The sequence below is a fragment of the Piliocolobus tephrosceles genome, chromosome 19, assembly GCF_002776525.5.
Source record: "Piliocolobus tephrosceles isolate RC106 chromosome 19, ASM277652v3, whole genome shotgun sequence".
Classification (NCBI taxonomy): Eukaryota; Metazoa; Chordata; class Mammalia; order Primates; family Cercopithecidae; genus Piliocolobus; species Piliocolobus tephrosceles.
The window spans coordinates 39121778-39143032 of NC_045452.1; the positions used below are offsets into that span (position 1 = coordinate 39121778).

At 43.2% G+C, this 21255-nt stretch overlaps 1 protein-coding gene across 1 annotated transcript in view; it reads left to right on the forward strand.

Moving 5' to 3' along the window:
- DSCAM (DS cell adhesion molecule) overlaps positions 1–21255 on the forward strand; it is a 703505-nt gene that overhangs the window by 664792 nt on the left and 17458 nt on the right. The window contains exons 29-32 of the mRNA XM_023193411.2: positions 1478–1593; positions 5214–5363; positions 13052–13249; positions 14636–14938. Of these exons, the coding sequence (XP_023049179.2) occupies positions 1478–1593; positions 5214–5363; positions 13052–13249; positions 14636–14938 (767 nt within the window). The remainder of the gene's footprint in view (positions 1–1477; positions 1594–5213; positions 5364–13051; positions 13250–14635; positions 14939–21255) is intronic.

The window sequence follows — 21255 nt, forward strand, 5'->3', positions numbered from 1 at the left end:
TTTTTGTTACTCTCTTTTTAAAAAAATCAATAAATGAGAAGTGAATTAAGTAATTTGAAAGAGTACAGAGACCATGTGAAAAATCAGGACAAAACGTTTGAATGTGGGTTCTGCATAATTAGCATGATGTAGGAAAATAACCCAGTTCCTCATCTGCAGAGCAAGAAATCTGGTTCAAGATCAAGTCCTAAGTAGAAATGTTGTACCTTCCAGAAGTTGTCTTTCTCATGGGATAATTTGCTTTTCCTCAAATGAGGAGTATACATGGATCTCATCAGGCAAACATCTAAGCGGGTACTTGAGTGAACTTCACTTTGGGATAATTAAGATTCTGTCCACCATTTGGTTCAAGAATGGATGAGTCCTCATTAACAGGGAAGGATCAGTGGAGGCAGAGCCTTGGGACTTGGGGTGAATGGCTCGGTTAGAGGGGAAAGCATTTAAAATGTAGCGTGATTATTCCTATTTTGGTCTCCTTTGAAAGTAACACAGAGGTAAACCATCATTGAGTTAACTAGGCTCTGGAAATCTTTCTCAAAACCAGTGTTAACAACAATTGAGCTGGATTGATGGATGCCATAGATTATGCTATTGATTGGATTATCCAAGTGACTATTGCTTCTTAGAGGATGCTTTAGCAAATACTATTTGAACATCTAGTAAAGTCTTATTATTCTGTAAAGACTGAACAACCACCCTTCTAATGTGGATTGCTAATTAAGGTCTTTATTGACTTTCTTAGATTTTTGTGCAACGTGGAGATTTTTTTTTTTTTAACTGCAGGCCATAACTGAATAGAATTCTACCATGCAGTTTTACTACTTATTTTCATTTACTTTTAGAGAACAGCTCACTCTAAGAGTAATTTTCTGGAACACAAATTTTGAGATTAAATTATGATAGTAATTGCTTTTCTTTTTTCTATCTAAAATGTACTCTCAGTTAGGAAAACTAATGTCAGGGAAGCTAACAAGGTTTGTGATTTGCTTCTAGAACAAACATAAAATGACACCAGATATAAATACAAATCCATTAGTAAAACTCCCATCCGACAAACAGCTGGTGCGCGTGCTTTTTCACTCACCATCTTTGAAATATCTGGTGCGTTATTCCTCACCCTCACTGGAATATCTCATATCTGACAAATGAAAATGCTGTGGGTTTTTAATTGCTTTTTATTTGTTTCATTTAGCATTTACACAAGAAAGGAGAACTTTCTAAAGATTCTATTGATAGATGTAGAGCCAGTCTCTACTGACAATTTGTATTTTCTGAAACTCCCCAGCCAGCTGAAATTTAGTATTAATAAATAACATTTGAATGAAGGAAACATTTTCATAGTGTGTAGTTTTTCTGTTCCCCTCCCCACAAGGTATTGTATATTTAGACAATAAACTAAGTTGGTATACAGGTGCATGTTGGTAGAATGTTAACACTGAACTGGATTTGTTAATGCATTCCCCCATTTTATTCCCAGTAAGAATACCCGGACTTCAGATACCTTAAGCAAGCAGCAGCAAACCCTGCGAATGCACATCGACATTCCCAGGGCTCAGCTTTTGATTGAAGAGAGAGACACAATGGAGACCATCGGTAAGGTGCCCTATTTGCCACTTTACACAAAGTGGCTGCCACAGTCATGCCTTCTCAATCCAAACCCCAGGGTGTGGAAAATATTAGACAGGAGAGTGTCTTGAAGGCTACATGAGTACAAAAACTAGAAAGTAGAGACTTGTTCTTGTGAAGAAGAGTAAGTACCAGCAAATGTGCAGAAAATTTGACTTATATATACCACCATATATGCCAATATGCCATTCATTTCCAGGCATTTGGGACAGAAATCCCCCAGCTCTGATCCGTTTGGGATATTTCCAGGGGAGGCTATGGATACCACTCGAAGGAATAAACATCTGTAATCAAATACACATCAATCCAGAAGGCCTGCACTCTAAAGCCCCGGGTTGAAAATCCACTCTGTGCCCCCCTCATCAACTCCGATAACGCAAGCCGTCATTAAAGAAAACTTTTAAACTATACTTAACACTTAAACAAACACATGTCTTTGTATAGGGCATTTTCCCCCACACCCACGCCCCAGAAACATCCTGCAACTGTTTCCCCAGCAGCACTTTGGGAAACACACCAGGGCCCTAGTCTTAGGGTTTCAGAACAGCCACCTGGAGGTTTTCTGGCTTGTTCACCCAAAACCCAGGTGTCTTTACTCTTCCCAGCCTCTTTCCGCCTGAAGTCCATTACCCCACACTGCCTCCCTCGATTATTCTATTTATTCTGGAGTGAAATACCTTATATTTCCTTTCCAGTAATGAGAAGAATAGCTAACATGTATTGAGAATTCTGTAAATGCCACATAGTGTTTGTAAGCACTTCATGTGCATTACTTAGTTTAACCTTTCAACCAACCTGTGAAAGAAGTCTTGCTTTTGGAACCAAGATGTGGAGGGGTCTACGTAGCATTCCAAGGTCAGGGAGACAGGCGCAGAACCAGGTTCCCCACCTGCCCACACTCACCACACGCTGTCTGTCTCCAGTGACAGCTAGCACGGCAGCAGGCCACCTGCTTCCACACCAACAGGCTGCTTCCAAGAAACCCTCATCCAGAAGTTACCCAAGCTTTTCAGTGCCCATGGAAACACTCTAAGGCAGGCTCCAAGGCTGCCTCTTTTCAAACCTGGCTATGTTTGTTTTGGAAGTTGTTTGCTGGCATGGGTTCCAGGGGAACCCTTCCTTGTGGTCTGGATAAACTGCCTGGCTCTCAGCACATAGCCCGGCTCCCTCCTGCCAGGAAGGCAGTGGTAAGAGGACACGTGGGCAGAACACCTCCACCATCAACCCTTGCCCTTCTGCTGCCCCACCCACCACTGGAGACATCTTGACCTAATGGCTCCTAAATTCTAAGGCCTGGATTCTCCTAGCTGGAGTCGCATTTGGTCCAGGTATAGCAGCACTTAAAGCAAGACTGGTCAAGTCCAAAGTGGCTCTTGATGGGCTAACTTCAGTGAAACGCTTCAGTTAAACCATGTATATGAGGAGGCACTACCTGCCCTAAAGTACACAAGATTTTATTAGCTTGCTTATGTCAGGATAAGGGATAAGCTACTATGTTTTGCTTTTGATCATCTTTTTGGGAAAGGGAAAGGGAGACCTGGAATCTCTTTTGTTTCACCCAGTGGATTGGGCATTAAAACTAAAAATTTCCTTTGAAAAATTTTCAAAAATCAGAATGTAATTCCTTTGACCATGTAATTTTATAAGCCCTTTATATGCATGATTTAATTTAACCCTTCCAGCCCACGTAGGAAAAGGTTCTTTTGTAACTGAGACGTAGAGAGGTTACATAGCTTGTGGAGGTCACCATGGTTATATAACGCGGTTACAGTATTTGCTAAATGCACCTCACTAGACTTAATAATCCTACCTATGGCTATGAAAATAGATAGCTAGGCAGATGCCATGAGTGGTCTATGGCCTGCCAAGAGCTGGTCACTGGGGGCTTAACACCAGAGAAATTCTGCCAGTCATTTCCATTTGTAAATATGACCCTTAGCCAGAGATCCATCCCAGTCCATGCAGGATCATCTGTCAGCAAGAGCCCTTGACCTCCTTGTGATGCCTGACAATTGGTCAATGGCATTTTCTAATTACTGGGAAGTAGAACTGTGGTGCTTTAAAATGCTTCGGGCTCTGACTACAAGAATCCAATATTACAGTGACATTAATTTCCAACTAGTATGAATGGTTAACCTCATGATCAGACGGGCGCCCAAAATTTTCCATGAAAAGTGTGTGACCTAGCCCCACAGATCATCTGGTGTGATCTGAAAAGGCCTGCATGCTAGAAACTGTGACACCTCCCATCATTAATGAAAAAACAAATGTAGACATGGAGCCTCTGGTGCTGGGTCCAGTTGTAGGACACTGTCTCTGTGGAAGAGCCACCCTCTTTGAGGAGTCGAGTGACCGCCACGGGGCCGGACCTCCAGGCCAAGCCCTGGCGCTTGCTGTGGTGCCACCCTCACCGCACCACGCGCTGGGATACTCACAGACATCTTGGCAGCCTTTCCTCTATTTCTCTGCCAAGAAATTTTATTCTAACTTCGAGAGGCTTTCCTTTCCTGCCAGAGCCTGAGTAATTGGATTTTGTAAGGTTCATTCTGTTCAGAGCCTTTTTTGGGCATGGGCGTCAAGCTGTGTTGTTTACGACTTTCGCATCTCTGTTGCAGTGTCAGGGCAGGCTGCAGCGTGGTCCCTGCTGACTGATAAACTCCCAGCAACAGCATCCTGGGCTGCAGTCTTTGAAAATTTATGAAAAATCTGTATATCCTAGCCAAAGTCTCCCTTGGAGTAAAAAAGCTCTTTAAAAAGTATGGAACATATCACAAGGTAGTAATGAGAACCCTGGACCACCAAATAATGACCCAGCTCAAACAGCAGTTCCTGCTGCAAACACTGAGATGCCCAGAACCCATCCAAACCCAGGCTCCTGCCTTGCTCACCTTCAAGTGCCCACGGCAGTAGGACTTGGGAAGTCTGACAAGTGAATCACGTAGCAGAAGTCAATTAATGGATGTTCTAGAGTGATTAAAGCTTACAGGAGGTGGGAAGAAAAGGAAAGTACCTTGAGTCCTTTAAAATAGAGGAATCAATAAGCTCTGAAGACTGGCATGTTTTCCTCTCTTTATTTCCCCTCCAAACATTTGCCAAGTTCAGAATAAGAGCAAGCCTCAGTAGAGAGAACTGCAGTGGCGATTTTCTAGTCCTGCAAACAGAGCTTCCCAGGAGCCAAAGGGATCCATCTTCATTGACAGTCTCATCACTGGTGAGGGGGCTGGCACTGCAGATGATGTCTCAGGGAAGCTTTTGACAAACACATAAATCCAGAGTTCACATCAGTGTTAGCTTAATGAAAAACCAAGCCCAAAGAGAAAGGAGAGCTCCTTCTCTGCATAGTCATGGTTCTTCTTAGCTCAGTGCTCCCAAAACTAACCCCTAGGAATAAGCTTCTATTCCTAGCACTCTAGAGTAATGCTGATTCAGTGCTTGAATTTGCATTCGTTTTTGTCACTTTAGATGAGGCTATTATTGTGGTTGTCATTAACCGTAACACAAGTGCCTCAGGAGAGAAAAGGCCAGGGAGTGGTTGGAAGGGAGGTAAACGTGTTTGGCTTTCTGTCTGTGTTCCTACCATTCTGTAGATGATCGCTCCACGGTTCTGTTGACGGATGCTGACTTTGGAGAGGCAGCTAAGCAGAAGTCCCTGACGGTCACTCACACGGTCCATTACCAATCGGTGTCTCAGGCCACTGGGCCGTTAGTGGATGTTTCAGATGCTCGGCCGGGAACGAGTGAGTGGTCAACAACACTTAAAATGTGTGGGTGTTAACAATGCTGAAAACATAGTAATGCTCTTTCTCTCTCAAAGGAAAATGTGTGGCTTTTCATACCTATGCCTGAGAAACAAATGGGTATAATAACATCTTTAGTTGGGATAATGAGCTGTTATGGATGGATCTTGGGTATTATTGTGTCAGTTGAATGACTGTTAGTATTAGTTTACTATAAAAAGTGCTAGAAATTTCAGGTACATGTATCTTTTTTTAATTTAGGCAACACAGAAAAGGAAGAAGGTAATCCACATTAGTGTGTATCTGCTGTATGCCAGTATTGGGATAGAAAGATGATGTCATGCAAGTTATCTTTGCAGCAATCCCGTAAGATACCTGCTCGTGAAGTAGGTGTCACAGCCTCTATTCTGCAGATGAGAAAACTGTAGCCTCAGATAAATTATGCAAACAGCATAAAGTTGCACACATAAGTAGTAAAACCAAGATTCAGCAACAGACCTGTCTATCCCCAAAGCTTATGCTTTTCTTATAGTTCTGGTTAAAGTGAAGATTATGTTGGATTCTGTTATTAATATTTGCATCCAATCCATAATATATGGAAATTGATTACTGCAATGAAAGTGAATCCCCTAATATGTATCTAGAGCTTATTAATTAGATACTCTTATTTCTTCATAATTGGAATCATTCCTAAATCTCTTTAAAGACTGAGAAATTGTCCTGATTGTCATCATTTTGGAAACTTTGATGTCTAGCTTTCAAGTCAATTTCTTTGTAAAAATTTACATTCTTAGTGTGTTATTATTAGAAAAATAAGTATTATAATGTTAAAATCTATTCTTCATAAATCCTAGCTTGAGAAGCATTTGCAAAATGCAGTGAGCTTTATGAAGTAAACCCGTTGCCTACAAAATAACATTGTAATATACAGAAAACAGTTTCAGCAGGCATTGAAATTCATCTAAAAAATGTTTTCAAGAACATTCTACATTCGAAAGAAGTCTTTTACCTCTTCCTTTTGTCTAATCTTCTTCCCCCCTTTCTTCTTTGATCACATTAGTACATTCTGAAGACATAAACGAGATATGAGTGGGAATTAGCTTTGCAAAGGGGTGTGTGCCTGAGCCTCGCTCTTAAAAAATGATTCAGGCCGGGCGCAGTGGCTCACGCCTGTAATCCCAGCACTTTGGGAGGCCAAGGCAGGCGGATCACGAGGTCAGGAGATCGAGACCATCCTGGCTAACACAGAGAAAATTAAAAAGACTTTAGTAGAAAGTCTCTACTAAAAATACAAAATATTAGCTGGCCTGGTGGCAGGTGCCTGTAGTCCCAACTACTCAGAAGGCTGAGGCAGGAGAATGGTGTGAACCCAGAAGGCAGAGCTTGCAGTGAGCCGAGATTGCGCCACTGCACTCCAGCCTGGGTAACAGAGCAAGACTCTGTCTCACAAAAAAAAAAAAAAAAAAAAAAAAGATTCAAGGACTTTGACGTCTCTTCAGCCATTGGCTTCTCCACTGTGAACTGCCTGGTGTGGCTTGCTGCTACTTCAAGACACTGCTCCAATGGGTTTAAGAGCCACTTTTTTGCTGCTACATCAGAAAAAAGTTGTAGATATTGAAAGGATTCGATTTTTAGAGCGATGCAGCCTTGGCTTCAGCATTCTGTTAGAAACGGTAGCGGAAGAGTAGGCAAAAGAGACAACAGAGCAGATGTCCTTGGTCTCATTCTCCACCTTTACACGCATCAGAATCACCTGGTGCCTATTTAAAATACCAATTCCAGGCCTCCACCAAGAGATTCTGGCCTAAGAATCTGCATGCTGACAGATACCCTGGGTGATTCTAATGCTGGCTGTTTGGACCCCACATTGAGAAACACTGCCCCAAGGGTTAGAAATGTTTCCTGTGTGTAACGCAGCAGGTCAGGACCCCTCCAGCACATCAGTTCTTCCTGCCAGGTAAAAAGCAACATGCATTTCTGCTTTCCTTTCAATGGTCAGCTAGCAGCCGAGAATGCATAAAGCTAGTCATAAATAGTTAAGACAGGAGAAGAAGCAGCCCAAAACAAAAGCACTGGCAACCTTCCGGCTGCATGGTCAGCCCCAGAATAATGGGGAAGTTGATCTGTTGGCATGTAAAATATCAACAGAGACATGGACCTGAGTCAAGCAGATACTGTAAACCAGTGGTCAGTGAGTGGCAGGCAGGATGCACGTGGGAGAGACGTGTGTGTATTTCATGGCTATACAGTTGGAAGCAGGGCTGGGAATGTTAATGTGTTCATTCAGCTTTCAAAAATATTTATTCAGGTTTCACTTTACATATATGGCTCAGTGCTGTGTGATGGAGATACACCATGAGTAAGACACAAAAAGACATTCATTTCATTCTAGTCAGGGGGCAGACGTTAGACATGGAACTAAAGTATTTCTCATGTCTCAGTAAATCCTAGACAGAAAGAGAATGAAGCCATGATGAGTCAGCGGGCATGTGGAGCAGTGGGAGGGGCTGTCTTGGGTCCAAGTCATTCGGGAAGACCTCCAGTGAGGAGAAGACATGAAACAAGATCAGAGCCACAGTGGGAGCAGAGGGGGCGGCAGGGAAAAGCTCCCAAGGTTCCTCGCATGATGAGGATGGAAGTTGGCACTGGGACACAGTGAAAGGCAGGGAAAAGGTGAGACAGAGAAATAGCTGTCCTCATCTTGCAGGGTACCCTAAGTCAGCGTGTGGCAGGTGCATTTCATTCTGAGAGTGCTGAGATGCTGTCCTTGGGGCTTAGCCTGATGATCACAGGGAAACACTGCAGCTTATAGAACAATGTTTGTTTCCTTTGTGATGAATTTCACTAAATGATGTTTACCAACATCAAGCAAATCTACTCAAATGCCTGCATCAGTCTCTGGTTCCCCCCTCACTCTCCAAAATGAGCTTATTCATTTAGCACTTGCGGAACCCTCTGTATTAGTAAAAGATCTTCTGGATCATTTTTTTGTTACGTGTTCCTCAGAAACCACAGTGCGAGGGACTGACAACACTCCATGTTTTATTTAGAATTAGAAATGATGGGTGACTGGCCCCACACTGGGTTCAAGAGTCTGAAACTCATGAACTTTCTGAAGCACAGTTCCCCCACTAGCTTCTTGCACCAGAGCTCCTCACCTCTGCCCGGGTGTTTCTACCTCAGTGAATTCCATGGAGCAGGTTCTTCTCACCGCAGTTGGGCATATTTGCAGAGATTCATTTGTATTCCCTATTTTCTCAGCTAGAAAAGACATCATGATTCTATTTTATATGTTAGGACTGTGTTGTCATTGCAAGAATTCTTTATTTTTAAGAAGAGCATCTAAAACATGTTGCTTGCACACCAGAATGACTGCATTGTAGAAATTATGTTTCTAGGCATTTTATTAATTTACCAGAGGGTTGCAACAGATTCTTATAAGGGTGGGAGAAATCATAACAATTTGCTATTTATCTCTGTCAGTGTGTGAAAACACATCCCTTGGCTGTTCTGCTGCACTGATTACTTCTCTATCTCTCCTGTGGATTATAATACACTGGAAAAGTAGGACTCTATTCATGTCCTCATCTGCATACCAGCCACAGTGTCTGACACAGGCGTGTAGTGGATAAATACCAATCAGCCATCATGTTCTGAGATCGCAACAATGGGAATGGGAAAAAAAAAGATGTTGAGTCATGTTTGCTGCACGGGAATCATAGGCAGGGCCGGCTGAGCCTGCCCGTTGTGCCCAGAGCACTTGGGCACATTAATCTCATTCAAACTTCAGGACAGCTCTTAAGGTGGGTGATGACATCACCTAGTCTCAGAGACTAGGGGATTAGGGAGGTCTGACAAGATCACTTGGCCAGTGACACAGCCAGGGAGTAGTGAATATGAGCTTCCAGCCCAGGCAGCCTAATTCCAAAGCTCTCATTCTCAGTCATTATACATTGCCTTTAGGTAGAGATGCTACATGTAGGATATTTAGAGACTAAAGAGTAGACTTCACACATATGCACATTCAATGACAAAAGCTTATGACATGGACTCGAATCTACTGTTGAGACTCTGAAAAAAAAACAAAACAAAATGCCTTCTGTCACCCAGGATGGGACTAGCAGTGGCCCTGAGGGAAATACCTGGGGTGGGTGAGGTGCATCCAGTGGTCCAGGATGTAATAAGTGCTGGATAAACATTTGTTAGTTACATGAGGGAGTGTTCAGATCTCCCAGTTTCATCCTCTCTATGAGACAAATAGTAAATTTGTTATGTAAAGCTGGACCTCCACAACTGCAAGATACGGAAACCAATGGAACGGACAAAAACAGATTAAAAGCATGATCACAGTACATATGACACGTTCTGTAACCCTATTATCTACAAAATCCTCTGTCATCCCAAATTTGGGATAATTAAAATAATCTGATTCAGTGGGCAGAAGCTTAATTAGGGTTCAGACCCCAGGTTGAAAGGCCATGAGCTATTTATATCCCATGCCCTCCAACTCATGGGCTGCTGAGCAGGCATGATGCTTAATCACCGAGTTTTATTTATATTAGAATACTGGGAGCCTAACAAAATACTTTCCATGAAGGGGCAGTAAATCCCAGCATTTATTTGCTTAGTAGATGAGCTAGTAAGTTACACAAAAAAGGCTACCCATGGAATCCAAGTAAAAATTGTATTTTAGCTGCTATCTTAGGCATTATCATACAGCAGAGTTCAGTTCAGGTACAAAACAATGGTTCTAAAAACCCAATTATTAAAAAATAAATGTGTCAAATACTCCAGCATTCTACATACTGAGACAATTTTGATCCTAGGATGCCTGCCTAGCGCAGAACAGAACTGAGGGCTGTGATTTAAGGAAACTAATATCCTGACCTATATTTTCAACATTATCAGGCCACCAGTAAAACTGTTCTCATCTAGAAAAAAGAGATTATGAACAAAATTAACTTGAAAAGAGACCTGACTTTGAATCAGGCTGACATGTGCGACTTTCCCATGGAATTTTCCAAATAGGGTGATCTTAATGAGGAAAGGGGCTATGACAGTAAAGATCTTTGCCCCACCATTGGGGAGTGAGCTCAAGGAGAAGAAACGAGGGTCAAGGTTTGGGGGATTGGAGGAAATAATTGTATCCTTGAAGTAGGACTAGCAAACTATACCCCCCAACTACCCCCCAACTTCCATGCCAGACATAAACCTGCTCAGAATGAGCTGCAACAGTTGTAGTTGCAAGAAACTTAAAGCAGAATAAAAATGAAAATTTTCAAAACTTATGTAAGGGACTGGGTAATTTTCTGGAAAAAACTCATTAGCATTTAAATAACAAGCTCCAGTTATTTAAGCTCCACTTATCAAGTCGATAGTGCCTGGAAGACATTTAGCCTCTTACCCATCATAATGTTTTTCTGTCTTTTTGAAGACCTCTTTCCTAGCATTTCGGTGAAGAAACCCAATTATCATTCATACCTGGTTGTGTAGAGCTCCAGCATAACTCATTTACATTCTCATCAAGGCTAAAAAAAAATCTTCTAATGAAGTCTTCCATGGAATTGTGCAAGTAAGGGATGAAATGTGTCTTAAAATCAATGCCCCAGAGAATATTCACCAAGATTGAGTATTCTGATGATTTAGGAAATCTTAAAATCTATCTCTTTGGCTGCCATCTTAACGTGCCTCTCCAGCAACACAGAATGATAGATTAAGTTCAAAGTCCAATAAACTAGAAACTTGCAATGAGGAAATCTTCCATTTAAAAACAAAGTCATTGCACCTTCCCAGTGTTAGCCTTTCAAGTTCCAACATGGAATTATAAGCAAGCCAGGGTCATGTAGACACTATACTAGGAAACTTAGACACTCAGGATTTGGCCATATGTGGTCAAGTAACAGGCATTATCTGAACTGAAAAGGCAAAAGATTTGGGTTATAGTTTTATCACTTAACAGCTGTGTCACTTCTCTCTGAGCTTCCATTGCCTTCATAAAGTAACCCTAGGTCTATGAATTCCTTCAGAAAACTCTGTATGTCAGGAATTATTGTAGGTTCTATGGATGGATCCAAAGAGAGATACCATTGCCCCTGCCCTGGAGACACTGCCAGGCTCATGAAAGCACATAAATAAATCAGTGCAATAACATTACAGGCTGGCCCTGTCAGTTTTGCTCCTTTGAAACTTTGTGAGGTCCCAACAGTGAATACAGTCTGCTGGGTTTAGAAGTGACCAGACCATACTGAAATATAACTGCATCAAACTGCTGTTTGAGAAGCAGAGAATTCAAAGGTAGAAAAGACCCATCTAGGACCTTAGACTGCCTTTCGGGGGCTGGAGCCCCCGAAAAATCATTCCAGGTAACTGAACCTCTCTTGTTTTCCACAGAATTCTGGAAAAGGCAATGTCGTGCCCACTCTGATACCTGACAGTCTCTGCTGGTGGAACATCCTTCTTAGCTCACCAAAGGGTTGAGCTAAGAACTCCGTTCACCCCATCGACTTGCTGCCTTTGGTTCCAGATTTAGAGAAAATGAAACCCATCTGGCACCAGCTTAACCCTTTGTTCTCCATATTAAATAACCCAAGGTGTCTGTGTTAAAGTCAGGACAATTCCATTAAAGAGATGTGTTATCATACGCAAGGGGCTTAAGGAGAGTTGGGACGTAACAATATGGTCCCTCTGCTCTAGGAGCTTTCAACTGAATGAATAAAACAGTCATCATTAAAACAATGAGTCGTCATATGAGAAACAAAAATACAGGCAACATCTGTGTTAGTTTCCTAGAGCTGTTTTAACGTAGTACCACCAAATGGGTGGCTTCACAGCACAGAAATGTATTTGCTTGCAGCTGTAGCACTCCAGTCTCCACCTCCATCATCCCATGGCCCTCTCCCCTCCTGTGTCTGTGTTCTCTTCTTATAAGGACACCAGTCATAGTGCATTAAGGGCCAACCCCATTCCAGTATGACCTCGTCTTAGCTAACTTCATCTGTTATGACCCTGTTTCCGAACCAGATCACACATTCTGAGGTCCTGGGGGTTAGGACGTGAACATATCTTTTGGGGTTACATGATTCACTCATAACAACACCTAAGGTTGTAGAAAGGAGGTCGTGTCAGAACACATTGGGCTGAGCTTCCTTGTGTTACAGAAGATGATGATGCCCAGGAAGGTTAAATGATGTGCATCAGGTCATAACATTATTTTTTTTTTGTACCATCATTCATTTAATTGCGGTTGCAAACATCATAACTGAAGTACTTCTCTCAAGTCATTCTCTAGCACAGTAATTGGTTTCATTTTCCTTATAATCTTCATCACTATTTGAAATTTTCTTGTTTTGTCCTATAATTGTTGTCAGTCTCCCCTCATTCCGTTTCTAGCTTTTAGAAGCATCATAACATTATTAAAGGCCAAGAGCAAGACTCAAATATGTAACTTCTGAATCCAAGTAGGGTATTCTTTTCCTTTCAGGGCTGATGAAACACGTAAGTATCAGAGGAAGGTTTCAAGCCATAAAGTAAAGGGAAAGTATCCTCTGCACAGGAGAAGTCAAGGAATTTTCCTGGAGGGTGTGGGCAAGTCGGCAGGGCTGGGTGGGTGGCACTGACCTCCGCTCTTGCTCTCAGCTGACCACACTCCTCTGCAGACAAAGACAGACACAATTCTTGGCTCTTCACAGATCCCACCACCAGGAGGAATGCCAAGGCTGGGCCCACAGCGAGAAACCGCTATGCCAGCCAGTGGACCCTCAACAGACCCCACCCCACCATCTCAGCACACACCCTCACCACAGACTGGAGGCTGCCAACACCCAGGGCTACAGGATCAGTAGACAAAGAGAGCGACAGTTACAGCGTCAGCCCTTCGCAAGACACAGGTAGGCCCTGACGCCGCCTATTCCATCCCTGGAGACCAGCACAGCCCCCACACCTCGAGCTTCATGGGCTCCTTGGGGAGGGGACAGAGGGCTTCCTCTCTCCCACTGATGTTCTTTTGAAGGTCACTTTCAAATTGTTAAGCGGTTTATCTAACAGTTACCCATACAACTGCATAGCCTTTACTCCACACAAGGCAACAGAGCCAAACTGCATCTCTTCTGCAGGTGTCCTGAATCTTAGACCCAAGCTTATTTCTCCATTTAGTTCCTACCCCACTGGGAGAAATAGAGACATTTTTAAATTTGCACCCCCCGTGATTGCAATAATTGCTGATTACACTCTAAGGGCGTCTGACCCACTACCTTCTCCAGGATTAAGACACTGCACTTGAAGTTACATGATGAGGTCACAGCACCCTCTATAGGGAACATAGGCTGATCCGTTTGACAATTAAACAGGGGTTGGTTATAAGGTAAGTCATTCAGTCTATGCCATCAACCACCAAGTTTTCACTTCAGAGAGAAGACGGGGCCTAAGAATAGCACTGGGTTGCCCACCACTCCCCCCTTAAATATTGAAAAGAAATTACGTCTGAATCTAATAGCTGTAGGAAATTTTAATACTCATTTTTCTTTTGTTCTTGATGATATACTTCAAAAACAGTGTTCCAGAGGTGGATCGTCGCCATGTGAATTTATTTTTATGGCTGTGATTTCTCTTAGAAGAGTCTCAGAGTTCCACAGAGGTGACCTTAAAACTTTTTAGTGCATTTGAAATGCAGATATCTCCCTGACCAAGATGACGTGGCCCAGCTCGAAGGCATGTGGGCACCGGTTTTTGTCCTGATGGTTTTCTAGTCCCCATAGAGGGTAATCACCACAGAAGATGCATCCCAGGGGTTGTGGAGCATTCTGCACTTGTGGCCAATTTCCGTGCAGTGTCACGTCTTTATTTCTAAATATCGTTACATCTTGCTTCCTGAGCTGAGGCCCCAGGAGCTGAACTGCAGCTCAAATCATTCATGCCAGTGAAAGAGTCTCTAGGGCACAGATCCATTTGCAGGTTGGAGCAGAGAGAGGGGTACTGCCACTCCTGCTGTTTTCACTAAAAGCAGGACTTTTTTAGAGGGAATGCATTACTTATTTATGGAAATGTCCCAAGCTGGAACATCTGACTACAGCAATTTGGTTGCAACAAAGCTTTCCTTAGCCGCATCTGCTGAGGCTTGTGAAGCTGGCCTCAGGAGCCTCTGACAAGGAACCAGAACTCCTACCAGGTCCCACCATGATCTGGAAGAAAACAGTCCCAAGCCAGGAAGGGCCATGCCATTGGTTCAGACTTCTGATGGTGAGTCATCCGTCTTGTTTTTCTCTTTCATGGTGTAGATCGAGCAAGAAGCAGCATGGTCTCCACAGAAAGTGCCTCCTCCACTTACGAAGAACTGGCCAGGGCCTATGAACACGCCAAGATGGAAGAGCAACTGAGACACGCCAAGTTCACCATCACAGAGTGCTTCATATCAGACACGTCATCCGAACAGTTGACGGCAGGGACAAATGAGTACACGGACAGTCTGACCTCCAGCACCCCTTCCGAATCGGGAATCTGCAGGTTCACTGCATCTCCCCCCAAACCTCAGGATGGAGGAAGAGTAATGAATATGGCAGTTCCAAAGGCACATCGGCCAGGTGAGTAAGACCACGTGGGGGCCGTCGCTCAGGGAAGTGCACCTTCCTGGTTCTCCCTCATCTGCTATGAAAGCCCTTCTCAGTGTTCAGACCAAATGGGTGCTCTGTTTATTGATGGCTGCATAACAAATCATTCCAAAGTTCATTGGATTAAAACTACAGCAGTCACTTATTTTATGAATCTGAAATGTGGGTGGGGTCTAGTGAGGGTGCCATGCTGCAGAGGCTCTCCTGGGGCTGGGCATCCACTTCCAAGGTGGCTCACTGGCCTGGCTGTGTTCTCCCTGCGCTGGCCTCTCCACAAGGTGCTTTAGCTTCCTCACAGCATGGTGGCTGGGTTCTAGCAGCAAATGGCCCAAGACACACAGTCTGTGGAAATAGCCCGTTTTCTTAGGTTGGGCCTGGAAACTGACACAGCTATCATTCCTCTTGTATTCTATTAGGCAAGCAGTCACAGAGCCCAGGAAGCCCTGACTGCAGAGAAAGAGGCCCCCCACTGCTTGAGGGGAAGACTGTTAACCATGCGAGGGCTGGATTTTAAAACTGCCACACTGAGGGCTTCTGAAAGGGGAGAGGTCTTACGGGAGCCAGTGTTTGGGAGTTGGCCTCACTGAATTACACAAGGTGATGGTACCTGGCTAACATGAGGTCAGCCAGTAGTTTGGTCTTCAACTTGAACCCCTGTGAATCATCTGGGTTGTGAAAGAAAGCTGCACATTCTGAGGTCTGCAGGGCCTGGCAGATAATAGAATGCAGAGGCTAAGAACTGGGTCAAAGGAGTGATGGGGACATGGGCCATTTCAGAGTTCACTGCTGTCTAAAGGAAAAGATTCTAGCAAGACCCTGCCAACCGATCACAAGTGGAAATGGGAGCCTTAGCATGGACTTGTGTTTTAAGAGAAGCCAGAAATCTGGGTTTCCTATGGAAATTCACAGCTTTTTTAGTGTTGGCTTGGATATTTGTAAACCATTGTACAGGGCAAATACAACACATCTTCGGCTGGAATCCAACATACAGCTGCCAATTGTAGTTCTCATCTGAAGAACCACTGTTTCTTTTTCACCCTGAAATAGCTGCCTGTAGACTTTCCTTCACAGACTGATCTATCCACTCTTATGGAATCCAGTTTTCTTTCTCATTTTATCCATTTTCTACACCACTGTTCTGATTCCATTTCAAAAATGTATCTTCACTTTTGAATTACTACAGTTCCCTTGGGTTTTATGGGATAAGGCCTAGCTGAAATGAGCTTTATAAATGCGTAAAAATATATAAAATAAGAATTGTTTATCCAGCAAATAATCTTCCATACCAGCTCAAGATTCTTGCCAGCATCCAATGAAGAATGATGGCTTCATTTATTTTCATTCTGTCTACCTCCTCAGGGGAAAAGATGAGCTATTATTTGTGGGTGCTTTTATTTCAACTGTTTTTTTTTTTTTTTTTTTTTTGTATTGTTGGCATTTATTTGCAAGGCAAATGGAGAAAAATGCAGGATAAATGCCATGGCTTTCTGCAGCTGTTCAGCCTGAATGTGAGGAGGACCAGAGAAAAGACTGATGAGCCTGTGGGCATATTGGATAGGCGTTCTCAGCTTCAGTTCCTGCATCTGTAAAATGGGAATGGCATTGGTGACTATATACTGGGCTTCTGTTAGATGCACATAGCATAACACAGGTGAAGAGGTCCGCAGAGGAGGCACTCAGCCATATTAGCTGTTGTTTCTGGCGCTGTCTCGTGGCTGTGGTTGTTAGAATCCCCGTGGTGACTCCAGTTGTACTGCTGGCCACCTCTTCCTTCTTGCTTTTATTTTTCTCCAGTGACCACTCAAGTCCTAGCAGGCACCCACCTCAATTGTGTGTCATCCAGTTAAGTACTTTATGCTTCCACCTGAGATAACACGCCACCATTTTCCCTTTGTGTGTGATTTGGGGCACAGACTGAGCTTCCAGGTTAAAAGACTGTCCTATTTGTGCAGGCCTTTACATAATTAGAGGGTTGAAGCTTCTTTTTGATGACATGCTGTTCGTATTGTTGGATTGTCTCTTAAAAATTTGACCTTTGCTCATGACATTGTTGCCTGGATCCATTAGAGCAATGGAAGATCATAGCTAAGTTACTATTGTCTTAATATACTTTTCAGAGTAACATGATTTTATAAATATAGGTTTGAATAATCTCTTAAATCAATGCCAGTTCAAATGTCCACAAACTTTGTTCTATCTACCCTAGATGACTGCATTATTATTGAACATCTGATATGCTTTAGAAAATATTTCAGCCTTTGGAAGCCTTTCCATCGCTCCTTTATAATTCAACTAAATTCAACACTGGGCACAAAATACAAGGTTCCTATTTACTTTTCTGCTAACTGGAGGCTGTGATACAATTAGCAGCTCCTTGAGTTGTGCTTTTAAATCACATTCTCTTCCTCTGTGCCCTCTTCACACTAGATGATATCAGTCATATGTTTCCGTTTATAGTCTTACAATCTCTTGATGTATTTTTCCTCACCTTTAGAGCTTCTTTTTTGATGGTCCTTTTTTTCTCTTTCCCTTTTTATTTTTTCTGTCTTCAGTACAAATAGTTATGATCCCCAAACTTTTAAATTCTCTGCAAATTGGGATCAAGTTACATGAATTTGACCAGATTATGGCTTCAGAAAAATAGGAAACATGTCTTAGTTATCTTCATACTTCCTTCTCAAGGTCTAGCAGATACCTGATAGACTAGTAGTTATCATGCAAGAAATATTTATAAATGAATTAATACTATTGAATATCCAATAGTATTAATTCATTTTTAAAACTATCTATCTATCTATATGTATCTCCTGTGTATGTGTATAATATACACATATATGGCACTGTGTCTGGTACATAGTAGGTGCTTCATAAACATTATTGTATGAATGAATATATCATGGTTGTGACAACAAAACCAATTGGTGAAAATATTTCAATTACTAGAAATTATAGTCAAATACAAAAGGACGTTTAAATCTACTCCAACTTTCAGCACCTTTAATCAAAGTGACTTATTTTCCATTCTTGCCTTTAGCAAATAAAAAAGACATTCAACATATAAAGGGGTGCTCTCCCATGAAGTGAAGATAGCTATCCACAAAGGAGGCAGCAATATCTAGCTATAATTTTACTGATACCTGAATTTTGAATTTGCCTGTACAATTACAAGTCCTAAAAATGCAGCAAATTATTGTCTTCTTCCGTAAGGGATGACTATTCCCATCTCTACAAAGAGAAAACAAAATTCTATTCCTCTGAGAAATAGCTGCAAAGTTTGACATCTTTTTTTCCTCTGGATCAAGGTGGCTTCCAATCCTTTGATTACAGTACCCATTCTTGGTTTCAAGTAGCATTTTGAGCCAGTTGCAAACATTCTTGGATTACTGCTGCTGCTTCTTTATTCATGATGTTTATCCTATGCCATCAAGAGAACCCATTGCATGAAGCCACTTAATTCAATTTCAAGCTTCAGTCGTGCACCCTACCACAGCCTGCCCCACTAGCAGTAGGGAAAGCATCAACCCCTTTAGATCTCTGTGCTCATGCCCTCTGGGCCCCGGACACAAACTTACGAGTTTCAGCCCCTTCCTTGGGGAATGCATGTGAGGTTGTTTTTTTTTTTTTTAGTGAGAAAGGGCCACTGCCTGGTGCCAATTTGTTAATTCACTGAATTGCCAGTAAGTCGAAACAGTTACTGGATTTTAATTTTAGGATCCATTCATCTTGCATCACTCTCTCCTGAGGGTGTGAGGGTGGAGAGTAAGAGGCGGGGCCCAAGGCATGCAGAGAGGTCAGGAGCCCTTACCTGAAGAAAGCGCCTACCTCTGCACAGGTCAGCACTATTCTGACCAAGGCTGGCCACCTTATTCTCAGTTGTCATTTTGACCATGCTCTTTTCCCTCTCTGAAGTCTGTGTATCTCTCATGTTGGCTCTTAAATCAAAACAAGATACCAGTGATCCAATCTTCAGAGCTAAATAACCCCCACTCCCAGGTTCACTTACCTACATCTCCCTCACTGCCTGAGGACTTGGCTCAGGCAGCTGGGGTGCCAAGCCTCGGTACCAGCATCTTCCTCCTGTTTTGCACATCACTAAAACTCAATTTTGAAATATTTATCATAAATATTATACTAAAGGTCTCCTTTCAAATGAAAGTCTCTTTGATGCCTACACATGTGTGCATGGGCACACACATGCATGCACACACACACATTCACACACAAGCACACATGCGTGGGTACTTGTGCACACACATGCACATATGCATGGACACATATATGTTCACACACATGCACATGTATGTAGGCACATAAGCACGTGCTCCCATGCATGGATACACACAGATACACACACATTCTCACTGCCCTGCTTTTCTAGAGGAAGGCTTGCTCCCTCCCTCCCTGCTTCCCTGCTTCCCTGTGTTTCTTTGCCATGCATGTGTTGAGTGAACACTAAATGACTGGTCCTGTTTTGGGAACTGAGGATGCAGTGATAGACAAGACCCACAGAGATCCACACTGAAGGAGCTTCTGTTCCTGGAAGGGAGATGGACACAGATCAAGTAAACAAATAGTGTCGTTCCCGACCATGGTGAGTGCTGGGCGGAGGAGCAAATCCAGGAAGGGGATAAAACGTGGGAGAGGAGTATTTTGGAAAGAATGGCCCAGAAAGGCTTCTGAGGCAATGAGATGTAAATGATGGGATGGAAAGAGCCCTGCAAAGATCCTTCTGGTGGTCCAGAGAGCTGAGCAAAGATAAAGGCCAGGAGAAAGGAATGAGCTTGGTGTACACAACAGGGATCAAGAGTTCCCTCTGAACTGCCAAACGTACATGACCTTTCAAACACTCCCATAGAATTTTAGGTTAAAAGAACCCTGGGGCCATCCAACAAAGCCTCCACATACTGCTGTTCACGCCCACTCTATGTCGACCTAAATATTGGCATGTGCTAATCGTGATTTCTGCTGGAAAACCAGGTCTTTCTGAGGAGTATTTGCAATTTTAGCTTCTTAAGGGCTCTTGTAGAATTTCAGTGTCTTCTTAGTAGCTCTCCCTCAGACTCAGAAGGTAATAGTAGGACCTGCTCTGAGGGGTTCCCAAGCTTAGAACTCTAAGCCCATTGCCTGAAATAAAAGCTTAGCACATATGTCCACTGGGTCTTTTGCAGCTACCACCCTGCACCCAGCCTCCTGCCACTGTGTTCAAGAGGCGGTCCCCTGTACCTCTGACCTTGTCCGGTGGTCTGGCTGGTTCATTGTATTTGCTGTGGTTGCTCAGCTGGTGTCTGTGTCCTCTTGTTCCAGAACATGCATTCCCTGTGTTCTGATTGTCTTTTCTCTGACTTCTGAGCCCCTTAAAAGCCTCACTGTTTTTCTTGGGTAGCTTATTGGGGTTCAGTTCTAATCCTGGGCTGCGTCAGTTTCTCGAGAGGTGGAAAGTGATGGGGGAGGCGTGTACCTGAGAGAACTGTGATGTGGGGATAGAGGCCTCATTGTCCCTGCTAAGTGACCAGAAGGAAGCTCCCAGATTTCAGCGCTGCAGACAACAATAGAGAAGGCTGCCCAGGCTAACCGAACATTCATGGCATTTCAGACAGACCCAGTTAAAACACAAATACATGACACTCATGTATTGAACCCCTACTGATTGAATATCTCCTGAGTAAAAAGACACTGGGTAGTACCCTAAGACATAAAAGGGTTAATATCTTAAATTAACACTTCTCACAGTCTCATTCATTTATCAGAATAGTGTATATCAAAGACTGCAGGCAATAGGTTCTGAAGGCATGAGACAGGCAAATCTTGAGAAGGTCAAGAAGTAATACAAAGCCCAGCTCATAGAAGACGGTCAGTCACCACCTATACACACACACACACACACACACACACACACACACACACAAACACAAACACACACAGCCCAGTGAGGCCTCGTGAGAAGCTAAAGCCACATGAAGGCCCAGGGGCATACAGAAAGGTAAGAAGAAGACAGCAAAGACCATCGTTTTCCAGTGTGGCCTCCTGTACACTCTGCTGGCACCAAGGCCTAAGGCATCCTGTATCCCAAACCAGAAAGGGGAAACAAGCCATCAGCTCCAGTAAGAGTCAACCTTCTCCTGTTTAACCTCCTTCGATGGCTTTCTGCGCTCTCACGGCGTCTGAGGGGTCAGCCATGTCTTCCTTGCCTTGACCCCTGGCCTCTAGCCTCCAACCTTGACCTCTAGTCTCTAGCCTCCAACTTTGACCCCTGGTCTCCAGCATCCAATCTTGACCCCTGGTCTCCAGCC